The following is a 24,074-nucleotide window of genomic DNA, read 5'->3' on the forward strand; positions in this document are numbered from 1 at the left end:
GAACATTTTTTTCTCCAAACTGAATTTAATATAGTGAAGGATGACAACTCTGACATTTGAACAACATTATAGATTTTCCTTCTATCTTCAACCATGTTATGGTTAAAAAAAATAACACTCTCCAATTTTTTCTAAAATAGGGATATAAAGACGTGCCGAGACTCAAATTTCTCTCTTACCAAAGTTTGCATAATTGCTTGCATAAGCAACCGTTCCCCTTAGTGTTTTTAACTGTTTTTGAAGAAAACCTGTGAACCTTTTCGTAGCATTCACGACTTTAGATTCTCTTATTAATAGCTAGAGTGATCTCACTTTCAGCACTTTTAAAAAGTTTAAGCAATCAAATTCGTTTTAACCCCCAATATTAACATCATAAATGATTAAATTTCTACACTTACGAAAATACTAAGAAGCATCACAATTAATTGCTCATGAAAAAAAAAAACTAAAGAAATGATTAAGCAATTATATAATCAAAGAAAGAGCAACGTAAAAAATATTAAAAAAATGACAAATTAGTTAGAACAAGTTGAGATTTTATTTTACTATTACTTCGATGTTAAGAATTTAATGGCCCGACCCGACCCATAAAGGTACAATTTCCTAAGCATGGTCTCACCGCTTAGATCTAATATAAACAGTGAATTTTATTTATAATATTTTCCCAATTCCATGATTTTTTCTTTACCTCTAAATCCAATGGCAACCGTACGATCAAACTCGATCACGGTCTTCTTCGTCGTTTTCATTCTCTTCGCAACCGCACCATCTCCTTCTCAATCCATATCTTTCTCCTCTTACTTCCGTTACCGAGACCTCTTCTCCCTTTCGCATTCCCTTCTCATCGGTGTCGCCAACCTCCGGGCCTCGCGCGGCGATGTTGTTGGCGCCGACCGAGCCAGGGCCATGGCCAACAGCCTCGACCGGGGAACCATCTTCGGCTTCGTCAAACTCCTCTGGACGTGGTCGTGGACGGACTTGTCCTTCACGGACCTCTACGGCGTCGTTTCGGACATGAACGAGTTGCTGAGGGGCTTGACTGAGTTGACTCGTTTGGAATCGGTCGCGGAAAGGTCCGCTTGGATTTCACGAAATTACCAGAGTGTCCTCACCGTCTCAAAGTCGCTCTCCAGCAAGCTCCTCAAAGCGTTTCGCCAGTCGGTACGTAAAACGCCTGTTTTCTTATATTTACATTTTTTAATAATTCTAAAAGTGCTTTTGAGACAAAAATTAAGTTATTTAAGTAATACTTATAGGACATTTGTTATTATAGAAACATTTCAATAGTTTCTAAAATATACTTATTTTTTTAAACCTTTTACAAGTTCAAAATGTATACAAATTTTCTTCTACAAAAACAGAAGCACGTATTTATTTGCTTCCTAATGTCCTTAATATATTAGCGACTTCTGACTTAATAAATTTTGCTTATGTCTTTATTAAAAACTTCTTATTACATAATTATACATATCATTAAAAATTAACTTAGTTTATTATATTTGATTTTTTAAATATCAATATATCAAATTTACTGCAATTTTTAATAACTTTTAAAATTTACTTTTTATTAATAAAAAACACGTATTTATAATATTTAATAAAGTAAACAAAGAAATTAGTGCTGCATACAAATTATAGAATCTTTTATAATTAATTAATTCAATCAATTATTTATTTTACCCTTTTAGTTCATATATAAAAAAAAATGGTATGTTTGAATCCTGATTTATGTTTCTTGTTTTTATTTTAGTTTATATAAAAAAAAAAATGGTCAGTTTCAATCCGAATGTATGCTTGCTAGGTCTGTTCCTTGTTAGCATTAAACAACAATGTCCCACAGTATAAAATAGCTAAGTTTTTCTCTCCAGCAGTGACAAATTGCTACCAAAAAAAGGGGACTAAACTTGTAACTTAAAATGAAGGCTTTTATAGGATCAGAACACAGGAAACAAATTGATTTTTTTGTTTTTTAAGTTTATAACTAAACGTAGATGTATGCTATAATACAACCTTGTTATATGTGGTTATGGCGTTAGTGATGAACTTTAACTTGTGGGGAATGACAGGGAGTGATGAGGGAAATGGGGGAGACGTTTCAGAAAGAGGTGGTGGAAGGAGGATTAATCAGGGATTGTCTAGAATTGGGTAACAATGATTTAAAGGCTTTGCTTCAGCTTGTCAAAGATTTGTTGTTGCAATTCTTTCCTGTTAATGGTAAAGACTCTGATCTATAGCTGGGGATTTGGATCATCAAGAATTTTAAGGATTATGTAACTGCTGAACTTATAAGTGACTAAAATTCAATTTCATTTTTTGCTTTCACTCTGTTTTTCTTAGGATACTAGATTTCAGCAGGAATTAACGCTTAAATTTACTGTTATAACAATGGAATGAGGACATTGTAAATATGAAGTGTTTGTTTGACAGAAGCTTGGTTATGGATTTTATTTGGAACGAGTTAAAAAAAATGTCATAATTTCTCTTACGGTAAAATTTTAATAAGCTCAGAGCAGAATCTGCAGCTTCTTATGCTCCAATTTCCTAAATGGTAGAGGAAGTAGAATAAAGCTGTACGGAAGCGAACTCATATTTGTAATACAAACATGTCTCCCAATAGCCCTCTAATGGACTATTGCTTCTTGCACCTCCTTTTGTTTTCATGCACCCTCATAAGATTCATAAATCCTTGTTAAAAAATATTAAATAAACGTAAATATCTTTTTAATTCTTCCTTCACGTAAACTAATCACCAACTTCACCTCCAACTGCAATTCCTTATATGCATGTTTTTAAACACATTTCGAATTATATATTTTGGAAGATATAATCAAATTTAAAAATATCTTTCAAAATATATTTTAAAAACTATATTTGGAATTTTACCTTTCAAAAGATAATTCTAAATTAGAAATATTTTTTAAAATACACAATTTAAAATACCTCATCAAATTTTGTTAGACCTCGTCAATCACCAAATACAGGCGCATATCAAGCAATTTCATCACACAAATCTGATTCCAACTTTCAATTTAAGATGAACAATAGCACCGCCAATAATGACTATGGTTTTTTAACGCAGATGAGTTCACATATGAAGTAGCTTTTGTAATTGGGGCTAGGGTTTAAGTATCACACATTTAACTAACTTAATTTGTCTTCTAGAATTGTACCAATAGTGTGTATATTATTACTTACTTTCTTTTTTTCTTTGAAAATGTTATTACCTGTATATATCTGTTAAAATCATATATCAGAAAGAATAGGAATTAAGATGTTCAAACAAAGAATCGATTTGTTGCAAAATAGTTGTCATAGAGTTATTAATATTAGCTATAGGAGGGATCCTACTATAAGGGGTTAACATTCTAAAATCATAATCACTTAAAGAAACACAACATCATTCACAAGCTGCAAATGGTCAAATTTGGTACCTAATATAATAAATTAACTAAGTTGTCAACTAACGAAAAGAAGGTTCAAGTCTTGTGCCACACTAAACAATTCTAGTTGACTAGTAAGTGGTATCTATACAATTGTTGCTCTTAGTTCTACCTAGTCCATTCCCTCATACCTTACTCTTTCTTCTTTCATTGTAAACCATATGTTTCAACCTCTCACGTAATTCAAACAATTTTTGGTTGAGTGAGGTCACTCAAGTTATTATAAATCTCACATTCAATAATACTAAAATAATAAAAAAAAATTGTGATACTTTAGTTATGACTTTTTTTATCCCTAAATAAATGTATCTTTCCTTTTATAATAATAATAAAAAAAAGTTGCTGATTATATGAACAACATTCTTAACACATTTTAAGTGATAAAAAATAATAAGATTCACTTGAAGTTTTTAGTTGTAGTTATTTATTCGAAAGATACTTGTTAAAATTCTTAAATCTTAAATGTGAATGGGACTTGTTGAGCTCACACAAAAACAGGTTATACAACTCCACCATACTCACGCAATTATAAATGTTCTAACTAGAAACGTTATTAGAATGATTATATAAAACCATTTAAATTTATTCATTTGTTTATTCTGAAAATTCAAATTTGTTAGTTAATGGCACAGCCAAAATAATTAAAGTTTAGTAGGAAGTAGCATTTATGAATAGATGGCTACTTCCACCGAGGCATGGACCGACCATATCGAGGCATGAACTAATCTTTAATTTTATTTATTTACAAAAACACTTTTAATTGTTAAAGAAATTAACTATAAAATATTTTTGTCATCATTATGATAAACATTTCTTTTTTCATTCAAAATACCACGCTTTCATTTACCTTACCTAATTGAAATGAAAGAAAGATAGTGCCCATCTATGTCTAATTTGCTAATTAATGTTTTGTTGATAAATAATAGTTAAGAAAAAGCAAATTTAAAAGAAAACAGTAGAACTTCTTAATTATTGTGAAGTTATTTTAGACATAGAATAAAAACATTAAATATTTTAAAATTAATATCGTTGAATATTTATCAACAAAATTGAATGATACAATGCATCTACGTTGATAAAATAAATGATTTTTTAAGACTCTCATACTATATAAAAAAAAAAAATCTTAGTAACACATTTCTGAATCATACATAACATAATATTGACAACAAGGTATTTATTTTAATATCTCTGTTACATTTTATTTTGGTAATCGTACTGAAAAATAACTGATTAAAGGATTGTAGAGTCCACTCTCTCAATAATCGTGTAAAAATCCGCTAAAAGTATAAATTTGGGACATTCTCAATGTATGCATAATTCATTATTATATTTTTACTATCTTATTTATTTTGTAACTAACTTAGCACTAAAATATTTGCGTGAACATACCTTCTTTCAAACAACTTGAAAAAGACTATTATTCAATCACCCAGAAAAATATCTTGACTATATATATATATATATATATATATATATATATATATATATATATATATATATATATATATATATAAAGACAAGTTTCAATCTTATAAAGATTGTCTCAATTTTTGTCAATGCATAAATTTTAAAATATAATTATATTGAGTTGAAATATTCTCGATTGGAATATTCAGAGTATTCTTTAATCAATAGACCTCCATATATTGAGTACAAATATTTAAAAGATTAGTACGAAATTGAAATAATTAATGAAGAAATTCTGAGTTTGTGAAAAATTCTTAGAAAACAAATAAAATTAGTTATTGTGAGTAAATAGAGGATAAGGAGTTGGCGTGATGAAGTTGCCCTAAGTGCATAGGATTCATCTGATTTTGTCAACTTTTAGTTTCAAATTCCCTGTTGTTCCTGCCACCTCCAATCTTTAATTTCCCATTCCAAAATTCAAACTTGTTTCGTACTCCACTTTCCAGTTTCTGTGGAGCACTAACCAGAGAAGAAAAAAAAAAGTAAACGCTGTGCCCTAAAACAATACATGCTTCTTGAAAAAAATGTTAGAATTTTTTCATTCCAATTTAACACAAAATTATTCTTCAACACTAAATCTGTAACATACATTTTAAAGTATCTTTAAATATACAGTTTCATGTCTGGAGAATCTCCATATTCTTTTTACTTTAATTAGTTTGGTTTAGACACAAAATTTAAAAGTAAGTAATTACTAGAATTTAATTATCTTGAACTATAGGTAAAGTGGTACAAGGCTAACGTGGCATTGAATTTCACATTAAGTATGGGTGAAGTTAATGCTGATAAAAAGAAATATAGGAATGGTAAAAGGTTTGTTTTTTCTTTTCCTTCTACTAGTATATATAGTTTTTGTGACATTAGAACTGTGATCCACATGTTGTTGTTAATTTGGTAGGTTTTTGTTGAGTGGTGAAGGTGAATATGAATATAGTGGTGATGGTAATTGTGGGTGTGGGTTTGTGGAGTGTGAGTGGAGGTGCACAACAAGTTCCATGCTACTTTATTTTTGGGGACTCATTGGCTGATAGTGGGAACAACAACAACCTTTGGTCATATGCAAAGGCCAATTATCCGCCTTATGGGATCGACTACCCTTCCGGCCCAACTGGAAGGTTTTCCAATGGCAAAACTACTGTTGATGAAATTGGTTAGTTTCTTAGTTTATCCTCCTTTTCTAAAATACAATTACTTCTTTTATATTTTTATTTAATAATAATAATAGTATTTTTTAAGAAAATTTTTAGATTTTATTTCTAATTTAATAATAATATCACATATATATCTTTCAATTAGAAGTCTTGTATTAACTAAAGATAAGATCAATTTATAATATATAAATAAATACAAATGTTATCATATAAGTTACTATTGTAAGATTGAGTTAGAATTAAAGTTTAATTCTTAACATGGTATAAAATTATTAAAATTATACAAATTAGTGAAAATATAATTTATGTACATATGTTTTTATCTTTGTATCATTCAAGTTATTACTATACTTATATATGATTTGAAAAAATGAGCATATTGCCCTTTCAGTCATTTTGTCTGCCTAACCCTCCAATACCACCAAGCACATGATTTTGTTAGGCTGCAGTAAATGTTCAATTAAAGAGTCTAATTTTGGTCTAGTTCTTGGACAAAGAGGCACCCTTAAGAGGCAGAAGGAGGAGACATCAGAAACAAAAAGAATTGATTCAGATAGATATATTTTACAAAAATGTTGATTTATTGACAAAATCAAGAGCTGATGATATATTTGCATGTAAACAGATGAAATGTTGTCTAACTTTCTCGTGAAATTTAACAGCTCAACAATTGGGGTTGAACGGTTACATAGCTCCATTTTCAAGAGCTAGAGACAGAGACATATTTTATGGAGTCAATTATGCTTCTGCAGGTGCCGGAATTAGTGATGAAACGGGGCAGCACCTGGTACTTATTCAGTTCTTCTTTTCTTCATCAATTTGGTGTTTATTTTTGTGTATAATTATTGATTTGTGTTCAACTTTATAGGGAGGCCGAACCAGTTTCAGAGGGCAGGTGCAAAACCACATAAGAACAGTGTCCTATATGTTAAATTTATTGAGAGATGTCAACAGAACTGCGGTTTATCTGAATAGGTGCATTTATTCAATTGGATTTGGTAGTGAAGATTACCTTAACAACTATTTCTTGCCTCAACTATATCGCAGCAGCACTCAATATGCACCAGATCAGTTTGCTGATCTTCTTGTTCAACAATATGCTCAATTCCTCAGGGTTAGTATATGCTTAATTTAGCTTTCACATTTTCAACCATCTTTTCTTAACATTTTCATTAAGATATTAGTTAGGTTCACTTATCAACAAAAACTGATAACTAAGGATCACAAATTCAAAGCTTGATTGTTGTGTATTTGATTCAGGTTCTGTATAACTACGGGGCAAGGAAAATGGTGTTATTTGGGGTTGCTCCGATAGGTTGCAGCCCTTACGCATTGGCCCAAAACAGCCCAGACGGTAGAACATGTGTGGAAAGATTGAATTCCCCAATTCAATTATTCAACAGCAGAGTGAGATCTATGGTTGATCAACTCAACACCCAGTTGCCGAATGCAAGACTCATCTTCATAAACGTTTATGGTATCTTTCAAAACATAATTAGTAACCCATCAAGCTTTGGTAATTATCTTCTGCCCAGAACATTTGGAATTTTGTTGGGACTCAAATTTAGCAGGTAGTTGAAATTGGTGGTGATTTTGTTAAGAAGTGGTGTTGTTGAATTTTCAGGTTTCAGAGTGATAAATGGTGGGTGCTGTAGGGTAGGAAGGAACAGTGGTGTTGTTACATGTGTGCCAATGCAACAACCATGCTCTAACAGAAACGAGGTATTGTATTGGGATGCATACCATCCAAGTGAGGCTGCAAATACTATCGTTGGGAGGAGAGCCTTCAACGCTCCATCTACATCAGATGCTTACCCTGTTGATATCAATACCTTGGTTAGGACCTAATCACATTTTTCTTCTGCCAAAAACCTCTAGTAATTGCAATAACCTCTGCCATTGTTGCTTTCATTCTAATGTGTAATTTTAGGAGACGGATTATATATTTATATTTGTTAATGTTTCATTGAAATTATATTTGAGAAGAACTGATTAAGACAGATCTTTAACTACTCTCATTATAACATAAATATAAGAAGAAAATATCAGACAACAAAATATATTACAGTTTAAGGACCTTCTTCAATCTCTTATTTTAGATATTGAGAGAGGGATGAAGGTGAAAGAAGAAGAGGATTGAAGAACTCTTAGAAAAATTTTACAAATTTACCTTTTAGTTTTTCTGCACCTTTCTGACACTTAACAAAAGGTTAATATTTTTATTTCTTTTAATGAATTTATTATATATTATTTTTATATTTTAAATTAAAAATGTTATTTTATCGATATTGTATAAATGTAGAATAGAAGATGGATGGAGTCTTTATGTATCATCATTCCGTCTAATAACTATTATCTTTCAAAGCTTGTAGTTTAAAAGAGGGATAAAAGAAATTTTTCTAATGGAACCCCTTGATTTTGCTTAATTATACACATTCTCTCGTTGCTCACATTATTATATTTTTTAACCAAACAACTTAAAGGGCCCAGAACCTTGTTTACTATTTATACTCCATCTTAAATACAACAAATAATTTCAAGTTTAACATAAAATAAAATTTTATTCTCACTTGCAAAGAAATTTACTCATACTTAATTTAAAGCTCCGAACACACTCTTCTTTATCACTGTCCAAAAACGATATTGTAGGTTAATCAGTGGCGGCAAACAATAATAACAATCTTACGAGGAACAATAACAAAATAAAATAACACTAATATTTTTAATATAAAATCTCTCAATACAAAAAATAAAAAACCATGGGCATAAGTCAATAAATCAAATTTCACTAAAATTTAATACAAATACAAGAATGTCAAATAAAAAATAAAAATAAATACTTATAGCAAATCAATACATATGCTCTTAAATACGAAAAACAAATAAAAGAGAAACTAGAAAATTAGAGCTGTTGTGCAAAACTAATATCTTTAACTTTAAACCTCCGATTAACGATTCTAATGGCGTAATGAATTTTCCAGCAGTATTTTTCAATTCACGATCCTGATAGCTGTCAAAATTATAGTAATTGTATAGTGAATTTTCTAGCAGTATTTTTTTCTCCCCTAAGACTGCATTTTTCACTATCGAATAAACCTCTATACACTCTTTTGACTTAAAAAATCTCTCCATTTAGATTAAATAATAAGACAAAATAAATTTCTTTAGATTGGACCTTTTAATCACATACTTGAAGCCCAACCCAACAATTAGAATGTTATCTTTATTATCATTTAATTGACACATTGTCATGGTTTGGTTTGGATTAAAAGGACACACTGAGGTTAAATATTTGCGGGTTTATATTACCAACCGTAATTTATTTTAGGCAATATAATTTCAGTGTGAAAATTACAATTTGATAAGATTTGAAAAAAAAAATTGTTGACTTGCTGGCTTAACAAATATAAGTGCACTATCACTTTAAGAATGTTAATGAATCAAAAGCAAAAAGTAAAATTATATGAACGGCCAAAATAGAACACTAAGTTATTGAGATCAAATGCAAAATTTTAAAATTTATTAAGAATAAAAAACAAAAGAAAATATACATATGTGAGTCTTATCCGACCGATGTGTTATTTTGACGAATAACTTATTACTTAACACATGCCAAATGAAAGAAACGAATGTAGAGAAATACTAGAAAAAACTAAAAATACAAACATGACCTTATTTAAAAATACTAAAAAAAAATAAAAAATACGAAATTTTTAACATAACTAAAATACTCATTTCAACACGATAAAAGTGTCCTTCCTGACATTAAAGAAAACTATATTAACATAACTAAAATGTTGTATAAACGTAATAAAAATAAAAATAAAATCTAGAATAACTAGAATGAAGTATCCTCATCATTAATTATTTTTTTTTAGAAAATAACTTTAACTCATTGCTACAAAAGTTATTTACAAGGAAATCAACCTATATATTATAATAATTTACTTTTGATCAATAAGATATCTAAAAATAATCGATACAAACACTAATGGATTATTTTTCTAGTAGTGGAATTTAAAAGTAAAATCAGAATAATCTAATGGATTATTTGGGTATCTAATGGATAATTTGGGTGATAATCAAATAAGTGCAAAACTTGTGTTTGAAATATTTTTAGATAATTTTTATCATTCAAAATAATTCAAAATAATTACATGATAAAATGGACCAATCCGTTTTGATTCAATCTGTCTATGGTCTGTCAAAAACGGGTCGGCCCTGGCTGGCCCATCAAATAGAAATAGACTAATGGTTTGGACCAAACTAATCCGTTAAGTTTTTCTTTTTGTTTTTTAACTTTTTTAATTTTTTTTCAAATTTTCAAAATTTTTTATATACATATAAATTAATATTAAAAACATATTTAATCAAATAAAATATTTTTTAATTTTTAATTGATTAGTTAATATTTTTAATTAGATAAATTAAAATAATTATTACATTTATATATTAAATTACTCAAATATAACTAATAATCGGTACTTAATTTGTAAGAGTTAATGATTTAAATTATAATACTATTAAATATTTACAAATTTAAAAAATATAATATAAAAAATTAATATTTTTAATTATTTTTATTTTAATTTTTAAAAACAGACACATGAGCTGAGATGGGCTGACGTGTATTTTGGTCCATAAAATTTTCAGGCTAGATAGAACAAAGAAGAACTGACTGATGGATTGAAATATTCAACACAATTTGTTCCTTCTACTGATAAGTTAACTCGTTGGACCATCCAATTTTACCACCTCTACAAATAGATTAACTTACTTATAATAATTAATTATATTTAATTACAATAAATTAATTATTAGTGAAAATGATTTCAAATGATTAAGAAAAAATGAAGATAACTTATAAACATAGTGTAATGCATATTAACATATATAAATTACAATTAGTTGCTCGTGAAAGCAATATCAACAACACTACAATTTCAATGGATTTCTTTTGTTAGAAAAATAAAACTTTCGAGCAAAGGAATATCCAATCTTTATATTTTTTTACAAAATTTAACAAACTATCTTTTTAAATAAAAAAAATACTACTTTATTATTTTATTTTAATTAAAAATAAAAAAATACTTATTTAATTTTATTTGTAGAAAATTTGTAAAAAATTTGTCAATAAATAATTTTCCTTTTCGATCAACTTAACGGGCAACTTTAACCTACTACTACTTTGTTGTTATATTTTTTGATAAACTTAATCAACAACTATTACTTTGTTATTCGTACGATTTGATAGCCGTTAAGATTTTCGTGCAGATAAATACAATTAGTCAGTATGTGACTTACGTACATTTGAGCGATTTTTAATATTTTTGTGGACTTCAAACAAATTTTAATTATTTTTCAATTTTTTTATTTGATCCGATTTTTGATTTTATTTCAAGTTATCTCTTTTGATTTGATTCCTTTTTAGATTTTTTTTTTCTATCCATCACTAAGCTAAATCACTACTTATTTGTGATTTTGTGTAAAGCAAGAAAATTGGAATAAAGATGCTGATATACGTCGAAAACCAACAATCATATAACTAAACAAAAATTTCTCACTATCATTAACAATCACACCTTTATATGATTAGACTTACACTCATTTTGTAAAATTGATTTCAATGATTTAGTTCTTCTAATGTCAAATGCGTCGTAGATATTATTAGCCGAACAGAAGAAAAAGAAGATACGTGGATCCCTATTAGCTGTAAAGTGCAGAGGATTCGTAGCTTAGTAAGACGCAGCAACATTTTGTGTTGACCTGTGGAGCATAGCATGGAGTGCAGACACGGTTAATTAGTATTGCTGCACAACCGACGCAAATGTCAACCACAACTTGCTCCAAGCTGCATAGCTAAGTTGACCAATCATTTTTGGACCTTTTGCTTTTATTACTACTGAGTCTTCAAAAATCTAAGCTTCTGTTATATTAGTCGGTATGAAAGCCAAAAAATCATTGAATTCACACTATCTTAAACATTTATGTTTCGTTGACAATTTCCAAGCCATATCACCCACCATCTCAAACCCATCAATACTCCTCCTGCTTTTCATTCTCCAAACAACTAAATATTAAAATGTTGCGTACGTTATGGCCTTAATATATATTTCCCTAAATTTTACCCTTTTTTTATGGCCAACTAAAATTTATTAAAAACTGAAAAATCATAAATTAGATATTTAGAATAATCAATTTCATGTCGGGTCGATCAATAGTTGAAACGACCAATATATAATGTGTTGAGTTGTGTTCATACAACAATGTTATTTTGACAATTTTTTCTTACAATATGAAATGATATCTTTTAGATAATTTTGAAATATACAGATGAGAAAAAGAAAAAGTGAAAAATCACTTAAGAAATATCACTTCAAATTATAATAAAAAGTTTGTAAAATTTAATTGTTAAAAAATATTTTTCTTAAAATAAACGATCCAAATAAATTTGATATTTTCGATCCAACCTTTTGTTGAAAAAAAGGAAAGAAAATAACTGAGGTTTATTGTCCAATCCAATTAAACCATTTTATATCAATTTAGATTGAGGTTGTTATCGTTAGCTTGACATAGGATTGGGTTGCACTCTAAAAAATCTCCATCAAAGAAAATATAGGCTAGCTTGATTTCACATTTGAGAGATTTCAAGATCGTATTTTCAATTAGATAAAAAAAAGGTAATTGTATAAGGCCTCAAAAATTTATACGGACTACTTTTTCAAAATAATTTTATGGATATAATTATTACAAAAAAAATATTTATTTTAAAAATAAGCTCCAACATGTTTTAAAGATCTTACTTTACCATTTTATATTTATTTTTCCTAACTTTTCTATTACATGTTTGTCTTTTAAGAAATGATTATCCATCGTTTTCTATTCTTCTTTTTATTCTTGATTAATTGATTATAAAAAAGTTTTTTAACACAATACATGTGATAAGTGATAAACCAATTCAAGATCTTAATTGGACATATTATTCATCATCTTACTTAGTCGCATCACTTGTTTAGGTTTGGGTTATTTTGCTTTGTATAAAGGAATTGAATATATTCCCAATTAATTTTTAATTGCTAAATACATACTATAAAGAAATAACTACTGAAATGGATATAAAGTCCAGTTAAATGAAAAACATATCATTTATTGGAAAAGAACATTTTAATCAAACTGTTAATGATGAGAGATAACTCATGTAGTAGAAAATTGTTATATCATTTTCCATATTCGTAAATTGCTTGCAGAATATTATTAATATTAGGTACAATCATGGTGGCCGTTGAAATAAACTTTTGAAAACTAAAATTGATTGAATCATACTTGAGAGTAATTATGGTACAAGATAGACGGAATGAGTTTATAATATTATCTAAACTGGAGAAGAGTGAGTGAGTAATATATTTTGAATGATCATTGTGGATGAATATTTTGAAACGTGGAGTAGATTAGGTACATAGCATGATGAAGCTGTCCGACATTGCATTCATTTCATTTTCTTCTCAACATTTATTTCCAGATCCCAAAATTCAAATGGTTTGGTACTATCTGTTCTCCATTTTTCTGCACAATTCTAACAGCTAGCAGAAGAGAAAGTAAAGTCATGAAGAGTGCCAGAGAAGGTTTATGGATATATATATATATATATATATATAAACTATGTTTGGTAATTCCTTAATTATTCTCAATCTTATTTCTATTTAATTTTTAAGGAAGTGACCTAGCTAGATCCACACAGTTCTATAAAAAAATAAAAAAAAGAAAGAAAATGATTGACGTTGATTTGAGATTCAGCTTATCATATATCTTCTGTGAACATTATATCGATCGAACCCAACCAATAACCAAGATACAAGTTTAGACCTTATATTGAATGCCCTTAATTAGGAAAGAGACTCGCTTCATATGAAAGGCCTTCTCTTTCTCTCAAATTACTTTCATGTTATCCAATACAGTACCTACTATAATGCATTCATAATTTGTATCATAAAAATATCATTCATAACGATTTTTTTCCCCTGTAAAGCAATTTTGCAAAAAAGAAAAAAGAAATGGTTATCTTGCAATACCTGAATTCACATCATCACTAAAAAAATGTAATTAATTGGACATCAAAGGGAAGAGAAAAAGATAATGGAGGGGTACAGTGATAAAGCCGGGATTGTCGTCATTGAAATTCACATTATATCCGCGTGAATTTAATGCTCATAACAATAATATCCCAACTGTAAAAGACTACAAGGTTGGTCCTTTCTCTTCCATCTCCTGCTATAAATAGTTTTGTTCATTACAAGTTCATCACCCACTCATTATCCCAAAGCACATAGTTCATAATTTGTAGCTTCATATTTCCAGCGACAATGGCATCTGGGAAGAACATTATGAATATAGGGTTAGTGATAGTGGTTCTGGTTTTATGGGGTAATGGGGTTGGATTTGCGCAACAAGTACCTTGCTACTTTATTTTTGGTGACTCTTTGGTGGATAATGGGAACAACAACCAGCTCAACTCATTGGCCAAAGCTAATTACCTTCCCTATGGAATTGACTTCGCTGCTGGCCCAACTGGAAGGTTTTCCAATGGCAAAACTACTGTTGATGTTGTCGGTGAGTTTCTTAACATCTCCAAAATAATAATTTTCTCAACTTCAGACATTTTTTAAACTTGCATGCTACTTGAGCAGAATATGAGATACTGTTACTATAATCTTCACTTCATCCAACTTAAGATTTTACGTTTATTCACCGCTTTTCTAGCATGCAAATAATGTTTTTCAGTTTATGTTGTTTTCCAGTTTTTCATCTAATCAGTGAAGACAGATACATATATATATATATATATATATATATATATATATATATATATATATATATATATATATATATAACTTCAATTCAACTTTATATAAATATGTTTGCGTTTCTAATCGACCATAGATTACCTTTAATGAGAAATTGACGACAATTATACGATGCATTGATGCTAAATTTAGGCAGAAAAAAAATTCCCTTTACAGTATATTAATTTCACCTTCTAATTAAAGAACGTCTTTAGGACACATACCATCTTTGTCAGACATCACCAGCAAATGAAAATACAGAACTAATCAAAAAAGTAGCACACAGAAATCACAAAACAAAAACAAGAAATTGGTGAGTAAAATTTGTGGTATTTCTTTTACATTCCAAAACCCTTTTTTAACTTTTGTTTCTTACAACGTTATTTATTTTCATTTTTCATTACAAGTTTAATTATTCTTGTGCCTAACAATTAAACTCCTTTATTACTATGTTTTTCATTGATAGTAAAATTAGAGTTAACACCAATATTTACATGGTCCAAGCTTAGAGTTAAAGTTAATATAATAAGATGAGTTTTGTTTTTTTTTACCAGCAACTAAAATTTTGACTTTTAGTAAAGTTTTTCAAACTGTGCATATGTTTCAACTCCTCTCTGACTTTAGTTATCTGTCTACCCCTCAAATATGAAGCACATGGGTATGTTTGGCTGCATTGAATTTGCAATTTAAGACAGTCCGGTTCTTGTGTTGTCCTTCAATTAAGACCTAAGTGGTGGTCGAAGAGGAAAGTAAAGAGGGAAACAGCAACAGCTAGAAAAATTAACCAGAAATTCTGGTATAGTAATACTAAAAAGAAAAAGATGGTGATATGAAACATTTTAGCGTTGTCTAACTTTCTCTTGAAATTTAACAGCTCAGCTTTTGGGGTTCAACAATTACATAAGTCCCTATGCAACAGCAAGAGGTAGAGACATACTTAGGGGAGTGAATTATGCTTCTGCAGCTGCCGGCATTAGAGAGGAAACTGGACAGCAATTGGTGCTTATTTATTCATTTATTTTGGCCCATAACTTTTTCTTTCATTAATTTCGCAATTTCCTATAATTGTTCATTCGTTTTCTACTGTAGGGTGGTCGTATCAGTTTTAGGGGGCAGGTACAGAATTACCAAAGAACGGTGACCCAGATTGTAAATTTACTGGGAGATGAAAACACAGCTGCAAATTACCTAAGCAAGTGCATCTACTCAATTGGATTGGGTAGCAATGATTACCTCAACAACTATTTCATGCCCTTAGTCTATTCCAGCAGTAGACAGTTCACACCCCAGCAGTACGCTAATGTTCTTATTCAGGCATATGCTCAACAACTCAGGGTTAGTATCTGCTTCTTCTCACCAACATAAACAAATTTGAACAAAATGAAATAAGTTTAAAAACAAAGTTGTTTTGTGGTTGTGATTGATTCAGATCTTGTACAACAATGGCGCAAGGAAATTGGCGCTGTTTGGGGTTGGTCAAATAGGTTGCAGCCCCAATGCATTGGCCCAGAACAGCCCAGATGGTAGAACATGTGTGGCGAGAATCAATTCTGCAAACCAATTATTCAACAACGGATTGAGATCTCTTGTTGATAATTTCAACAACCAGTTTCCGGATGCGAAAGCCACCTATGTAAACGTTTATGGAATCTTTCAAGATATCATAAACAACCCATCTTCCTTTGGTAATTGTTTTCTGTTATGCCTAAAAACATATGCTATTTTTTTTAGAATGAAATTTACGGTGATGTGGTGTTTAATTTTCAGGATTCAGAGTTACAAATGCTGGGTGCTGTGGGGTAGGAAGGAACAATGGTCAAATTACATGTTTGCCCTTTCAACCCCCATGCAGGAACAGGAAGGAATACCTGTTTTGGGATGCATTTCATCCAACAGAGTCTGCAAATGCTATCATTGCAAATAGAGCTTACAATGCTCAATCTGCATCAGATGCTTACCCTGTTGACATCAATCGCTTGGCTCAGATATAAGGAGTTTCTACAGTAATGACATAAGCTGTTACTGTTATTCTAATGTTTGTGTGCCCGTAAAATTAATCTCTGTAGTATTTGTGTCTTTTATGTTTCTGGTAACAAGTCCAAGTGTAATTTGCCATAAAAATTTTGGTTAAGGTTTTCTTATTGTAGTGAGTGCTACTTATTACGGTTGTATTTTCATCCAAAATGAATAAAATGACAAGAAATTATTTGCTTTCACACGTTCTTAAAAATAAATGAATATGACGAGTCTACTTATGAGGACATGTAACACTAGTTTTGAAAGTGAAAGAATGAAGACCAATAAGATCGTTTGTAATATGAGTCAACTCGACTCACCATGGATTCAGTCGGGTTGGATTGAAAAAAATTCAGCTTAAAAGTGGGTTGAACTCAACTCGGCAGCTCACTTAACCCACTGGTTAAATGAATTCGAATCGGGTTGAAGTTCTGTTGACCCACTTAACCAACCAATATTTTTTTACAATTATTTTTTAAATTTTTTTAATAATTATTTATTACTCCTAATTATGTAAGTTCACACTTTCATATTTTTAAATGTTAGAATATTGCTCAATAATATTTGAATAATTTGAAGTTTTCATTAATTTGATTGTCAAGTTATATAGGCTGATAATTTAATCTTTAACTATAATCTTTATAATAACTTACACAAGCAACCCTTTTATAAACACATTTTTAAAAATTAGCATGACAAAAATGTGTAATTTTTTTATTTATATTTTGTTGAATAGCATGACAGAAAATGTGTAATATTAGTCATATTTTCTTGGACTATTGGACTATATGGACACTTTTTTGAAAACAATTCACCATATAATAAGCATGATGAAGATATTGGTTCTTGATTTTATTGTGATTGTCATCTCATGGGTTGCTTAAAAAATTATTTAAATAGTTAAATACTTAAAAATAAATAAATATTTTTTATGTGGGTTGGTGAGCTCGTCCACTTAACCCACCAATCCGTGATGGGTTGAACCGGATTACAAAATTTTTGGTTCACCATAAAATGAGATGGGTTGGGTTCACTTATTTTCAATCCTGCTCGTGGTAAACCAACCTGTATAAACCGGATTAGCTACTTTGACATGTCTATTCACAATATAAAGTTATCCGATTAATGGAGTGTTCGAATGACTTTGAAGTATTATTTTAAATGTATTTATTTTTTGTGCCTTGTTGTCACGTTTGTATGTGAGTACCATATCTTTGAAAGTTAACTAATATAACTTGTTGTTAGGTGCCATGGATACTTTTTTTTTATATACTTTTATATATATATATATATATATATATATATATATATATATATATATATATATATATATATATATATATATAGCTTTGTTTGTGAGATTGAAAAAGATGCTCCAAAATGAATTTTCTTTCTTCTTAGCTTGACCGATAAATTTATTCTAATACATCTAATAATCTCATTATTTAAGAGTTAAAATTAATAATACTTATAAATATATTTTCTCTCTATCAATGTATTTTTAAAAAATTAAATTACGATGAAATAATGAACTTAAAAACAGACAATTAGTTCCTTATTTGTATTATTTTTAGTAAACCTTTAATATTTTGGATCTTAAATGACCTATATTATTGTTAATATTGATTGTTTAGATACTGTGATTAATGTAAGATGATTATTATTATTTAATTGATGATTAAATTGACATCTTTTATGTTTGTGGCTATACTAATGTACAAAAGTAGTTTGCAATTAGTTAGCCTAAATTATTTTGGTTTGCGAGGTTACACCTTCTCAAGGCATAACAGCACAAAAACATACTATTTATAACCTAAACTAAATCTCTTCATGTAATTAGTATTTCAAAAAACTTAGAGCCCAAGACCTAGATTTCCTTCAAAAGTAAAAATACCTAGCCCATCTTTCCACATGTCTGAAAAAAAAAATGATAACTTCAGTGAGTGGTTCATAATGGTCTAGATCCACTTTTTAAATATTAAAGTTCCACATAAGTTTATTTAATTCATTTTTAAACTAATACAAATTTTAAATAAAACCAAAACTAGCATTTTTTTATTTGGGTTGGATTGATTTTTAATATTTTTATTCAAAACAATTGAATATTTTTTTAGAAGCTGTAAAATTGTTATTAAATAAAGATATACACTGTGAATTATTTTTATAATTATTATCATATTTACAATTTAAGTTTTTTTTATATTTATAAATAAAGTATATAATTTATTATTAAAAAACTACAATATAAATTTTCTATTATATTTTAATAATTATAAATATATTATAATTAAAATATATTCTCAAAAACACACTTATTTATATATAAATGTAGTCATAATTGTAATTACAATGACTTAATTGACTCCCATGTTGTGGTTAGAATGACAAACACAAACACTTAGTAAAGCTTTTTGTTTATTGAAATAATGAATTCTTTATTTAAAATTGGAAAAGAAAAGTTGCATATTCATATATGATTTTTTTTTAAAAAAAAAAGAAAGATAAATTATACATTATGTGACGACTTTTTTTCATTAAAAGAAAAGTTGTACTTGTAAATTTTTAAAAACTTATTGTATTTTGGTAAACGGAAAGAAAAAAGAAATAACACCAAATTGATGAAAAACCCCTATGATTCTAGCATGGATATCAAAGTCGCTGTCAGTATTTTTTGCTGAATTAAGTCTTTGATCTGCTTTGGCATTCCAGTATTGGCGGAGAACAATATCCAAATTTACATAATTAATTATGTTATGATATAATCTAATATGCAGTTTGACATGCAAAATAGGTATATATTTAATTATATTGAAGATAATTTATTTTATGTCAGAATTTTTTAATTCTGATTATTTTTAAATGTAATGAATAAGAATAATAATATGTTAATAAAAAATTAATGTTGTAATAAAATATTTAATTCGACCTTTTATAATTTAAACAACTTCAATTTTTACTTTATTTTATTTTGTTACTTTTTCTACTTTTCATTACTCAATCCAAATACATTTGAAGTAAATGGAGGCATAGTTTGAATGGATTTTCTTTAAAACACTTTTAAGGGAAAATAATAAAAAACTAAATATTTCTTTTATAAACTAAAATTAATCTATATTTTCGTATGAGTTTCTATAAAATTTTATTTTTAATTAAGGTTATAAACTAATTTTAAACTACAATTTTGATTTCGATCTCAGAATAGAATTTACTTTATAATTTACCCAAACAGACTTATATTGAAAAGAGATAAAGTACTTTATTAGGAAATAAAAGAGATATAGTTAGTTTTTCAAGACAAAAGAATAAAATTAATTAATTAATTATTTTAATAATATACAAATAATAGAAAAACTACTATAAAAGGCATTTTTACACTACAATATAAATTATTTATTTAGGTTTAATTATGTTTTGGATTCCTGATAAATTTGAAAATTTTTAAGGAGTCTTTATTAAATTTTTGACTTAAATAGTCATTTGGTCCTAGTTTTGGTCGACTTTTTTCACTTTGGTCCTACTTTTTAAATTGTTTTCAATTTGGTCCTACTTTTCGTTATACTTTTTCAATCAACTCCTTTCCGTTAACTCCGTCTAAATCGTTAACGGATGTGAACAGTAACTGCCACATATCATTTTGTGATTTTTTTAATTTTTTTTAATTTTTTTAATTTTTTAATTTAAAAAAAAATGTACACGTGTCAAGCTCATATTATGACACGTGTCATTTTTTTTATTTTGATTTTTTAATTTTTTTAATTAAAAAAAATCCACGTGTCAAGCTAATATCATACCACGTGTCACAATTAGATTTTTATATTCAATTTGGTCCTATTATTCGTTATCTGTTTTCAATTTGGTCCTATTTTTTTAAAAAAAATTTAACATTTTTGTTCCTCTCCAAATTGAGACAAAATTTAATTTGTATATATTAAAATGCATATTTTTGTTAAATATTTTAATTTAGAATTAAATTTAGTTTAAAATTAAAACGAAAAAAAGCAATAACACCATTAATTTAAAATTTTAAGAGGTTAAAAATATTTAATTTTAAACCAACTCTAATTTTAAATTAAAAATATTTAATAAAAATATGTATTTTAATAAGAATATTCATATAACATTTATATACAAATTATATTTTGTCTTTGGAGAGGAACAAAAATACTAAATTTTTTTAAAAAAACTAGGACCAAATTGAAAACAGATAACGAATAATAGGACCAAATTGAATATAAAAATCTAATTCTGACACGTGGTATGATATTAGCTTGACACGTGGATTTTTTTTAATTAAAAAAAATTAAAAAATCAAAATAAAAAAAATGACACGTGACATAATATGAGCTTGACACGTGTACATTTTTTTTAAACAAAAAAAATTTAAAAAAATTTAAAAAAAATTTAAAAAAAATTAAAAAAATTAAAAAAAAAATTAAAAAAAAAATCAAAAAATCACAAAATGACACGTGGCAGTTACTGTTCACATCTGTTAATGATTTAGACGGAGTTAACGGAAAGGAGTTGATTGAAAAAATATAACGAAAAGTATGACCAAATTGAAAACAATTTAAAAAGTAGAACCAAAGTGAAAAAAGTCGACCAAAACTAGGACCAAATGACTATTTAAGCCTAAATTTTTCTTATTTATTGAGTTCTCAAAATTTCAAACTTTTCAGTTGAGTCCCTGCACTTAAATTCTTCTATTACTTATATGATATGATAGTTATTTTACACTGTCACCCCCACTTAAATATCGTTAGTTACATAATGCATCGTTGCAAACTATTGTAAGCCCCTTTTTCAGTATATAGAGTTTGGGCATGGTCCCTTCGTAGGCCCAAGGGCAGCCCTTCAGTAGGACCCTATACCCTTCCAACTCTCTCATTCTTCACCCTTCTGTTTTCCAGAGCTGCCCTCTTCCCCAAACCCTCTATCCTTCAGCAAGGCTCTGCTAGGGCACAGTCCTCTTCCATCCTGAGGTAGCAAAGATCGACCCTATACTTCCTGGTAAGTCGAACTCTTGAGCATTTGGTCTACTTTCTTCCCCTTTTCCCGCTGTTTGAGCATGTTGGTCAGTTAGGTTCCGTTTATTTACCCCGTTCTGTGCTGATTTCCATGTTTCAGCTCACTGCTCTAGCCCTTGGAGCTGAAATACTTCTTAGTTGCGGGTCTATTTCGTTTTAGCATCTAAGCAAGGTAAGGGAAGATAGGTTCTTTTCGCGTTTTTGAAATATGTGGTCTGTTTTCGTTTATGTTTTATGCTTAAATGATTGGAAAATGTTAGTTTTGGTATATTTCTGAGTTAGGGGTTCAAATATTCATGAAACTGTGATGTTTGACGTCTTTTTTCGTATTCTGATGCGTCGCACAGTCGCTGGGCGAGTTCCTTGACTCGCTGGGCGACTGGGTATTTTTCTGATATGCGCAGTTTTAGTAAAATTGAATTTTCTGACTCATTAACCGTTGGATTGAGCTCAAATTTTGACATTTGGTTCACAACATGCTATTTTATGGTTTGACCGGTTGGATCGTCAATTAGATATCTGTAGCTTGAGAAATGTGTCACGCATTACTGCAATGATTTTGGTTTTATGATAATAAATTTTCTTTGGAATTTTGGTGTAAGAGTTATGGTTGTGGATTATGCTTGATTGTATGGAATTGCAGGTACTTAAATTTTGGCACACATTTATTTGGGATGAATACTATTTTGTGATATATGTATGTCTTGGTATGCATTTATAAAGTATGAGATGAATGATAGCATGAGTAATGTATGAAGTTGTGTTTGGATGGTTGATAATGAGCATGAGAAATAAATGTTGAGGTTGCAAGTGGTGGTTATGTGATATGAGCCATGAGGTTGGTGTGAAATAGGCATAATTCCATGAGTCTCGTGGGGAGACTTTATGGTGGCGTGTAGTGTATATATTAAGATAAAGATTCAAGTGAGGATTGCATCCCGAAACTCTAAAGGGTCAGTGAGTCTCAAGTAGAGCAAACTGACCCAAGTGGTGAGAGTAGCGGGAGGCCCTAGTCTTTGGCAGGATAATGGCCTTAGACGTTTAAAGGCTAACCTTGTGTGTGGTAGGGTGAAACCCATTGGCAATGGCTCTGCAGAGCAGTAGAGGCCACCACAAGTGCAAGCGTCCAGTGAATCCGATCTTAGTATATGTATCCAGATAATAGAGTCATAATGTCTTGCTTGTTTGCCATAACATGACTTGTATGTCTCTGTGTTGTATGCCTGTGAATGTTTATGCACTTATCCCTTTACAATATGATAAGTTTCAAGTTACACTAGCTTACCCTTGCACTTTATGTATGTTTCCGTTGTGTCTTCTCTTTTGCGATGATCACCGTTGGTGGGAGCAGATGGGAATACTTCTGGAGGTAGGCCTGATGGTGGTAGCAGTGCAGCCTAGTGGGCCCGTTGAGGTGGCTTTCGAAGAAGTTCCATGGCCCTAGTGCCTTGTAATACCATGCTCTTAGAGCATTTCTTTTGCCCAACTGTTAAACTTTAGATTTGTTTCTGTTTATGGTATGGTGGCATGCCTAAATCCGTTTTCGCAGTATTTTTTGGATGACTGTAATAGTTATCTCCCCTACATTGTATGTTCATCTGAATGCTTCTCGTTATTATAACTGTGTGATATTTTATTTAGTAGTTTAATCTATTAAAATGGGACGTCACAACTATCAGATATCTCTTCCATGGATTTGTTTATGTGTTTACCTAAAATTATTCTTAAAACTAATAAAAATTATAAATTTGTAAAATATTAAATTAAAAAATTAAAAAAATATAATATTAAAAAATAAATAAAATTATGAAATTATGAAATCTAAAATAAGAAATATATGATTTTATGATTTTAAAAATTTATAATTTAATGATTTTATAATTTTATAATCTTATAAAATATAAAGTATAAAATTATAAAATTATATATTTATAAAATTATAAAGTGATATAACTTTAGAAGTTTATAATAGTAAAGTTGTAAAATTATAAAATTAAAAAGTATCAAATCACAAAATTATAAATTTATAAAACTATATACTTTTATTTTGTATTTCATAATTTTATAATTTTATATTTTATAAATTTATTAATTTTAAGAATAATTTTAATACAGCAACAAACAAATCTTTGA

The 24,074-nt window shown here is 28.9% G+C and overlaps 3 protein-coding genes across 3 annotated transcripts; all 3 read left to right on the forward strand.

The window, feature by feature from the left end:
• The first annotated feature begins 543 nt into the window (after positions 1-543).
• On the forward strand, positions 544-2,426 carry LOC114187365. The gene is made up of 2 exons (XM_028075606.1): positions 544-1,161; positions 2,067-2,426. Exons 1-2 carry the CDS (start codon positions 673-675, stop codon positions 2,232-2,234), a joined length of 657 nt encoding a protein of 218 aa, XP_027931407.1. The 5' UTR covers positions 544-672; the 3' UTR covers positions 2,235-2,426.
• A 3,365-nt stretch (positions 2,427-5,791) lies between these two features.
• Positions 5,792-8,042, forward strand: LOC114189175 (GDSL esterase/lipase At5g45670-like). Its single transcript, XM_028077879.1, has 5 exons — positions 5,792-6,060; positions 6,724-6,848; positions 6,930-7,175; positions 7,322-7,577; positions 7,686-8,042. The coding sequence occupies exons 1-5, from the start codon at positions 5,835-5,837 to the stop codon at positions 7,907-7,909; spliced, it is 1,077 nt and encodes a 358-aa protein (XP_027933680.1). The 5' UTR covers positions 5,792-5,834; the 3' UTR covers positions 7,910-8,042.
• Positions 8,043-14,345: 6,303 nt separating this feature from the next.
• LOC114189173 (GDSL esterase/lipase At1g29670-like) lies at positions 14,346-17,117 on the forward strand. The gene is made up of 5 exons (XM_028077877.1): positions 14,346-14,668; positions 15,776-15,900; positions 15,991-16,236; positions 16,331-16,586; positions 16,669-17,117. Exons 1-5 carry the CDS (start codon positions 14,422-14,424, stop codon positions 16,890-16,892), a joined length of 1,098 nt encoding a protein of 365 aa, XP_027933678.1. The 5' UTR covers positions 14,346-14,421; the 3' UTR covers positions 16,893-17,117.
• Positions 17,118-24,074: the final 6,957 nt, after the last annotated feature.

The sequence above is a fragment of the Vigna unguiculata genome, chromosome 6 (assembly GCF_004118075.2).
Source record: "Vigna unguiculata cultivar IT97K-499-35 chromosome 6, ASM411807v1, whole genome shotgun sequence".
Classification (NCBI taxonomy): Eukaryota; Viridiplantae; Streptophyta; class Magnoliopsida; order Fabales; family Fabaceae; genus Vigna; species Vigna unguiculata.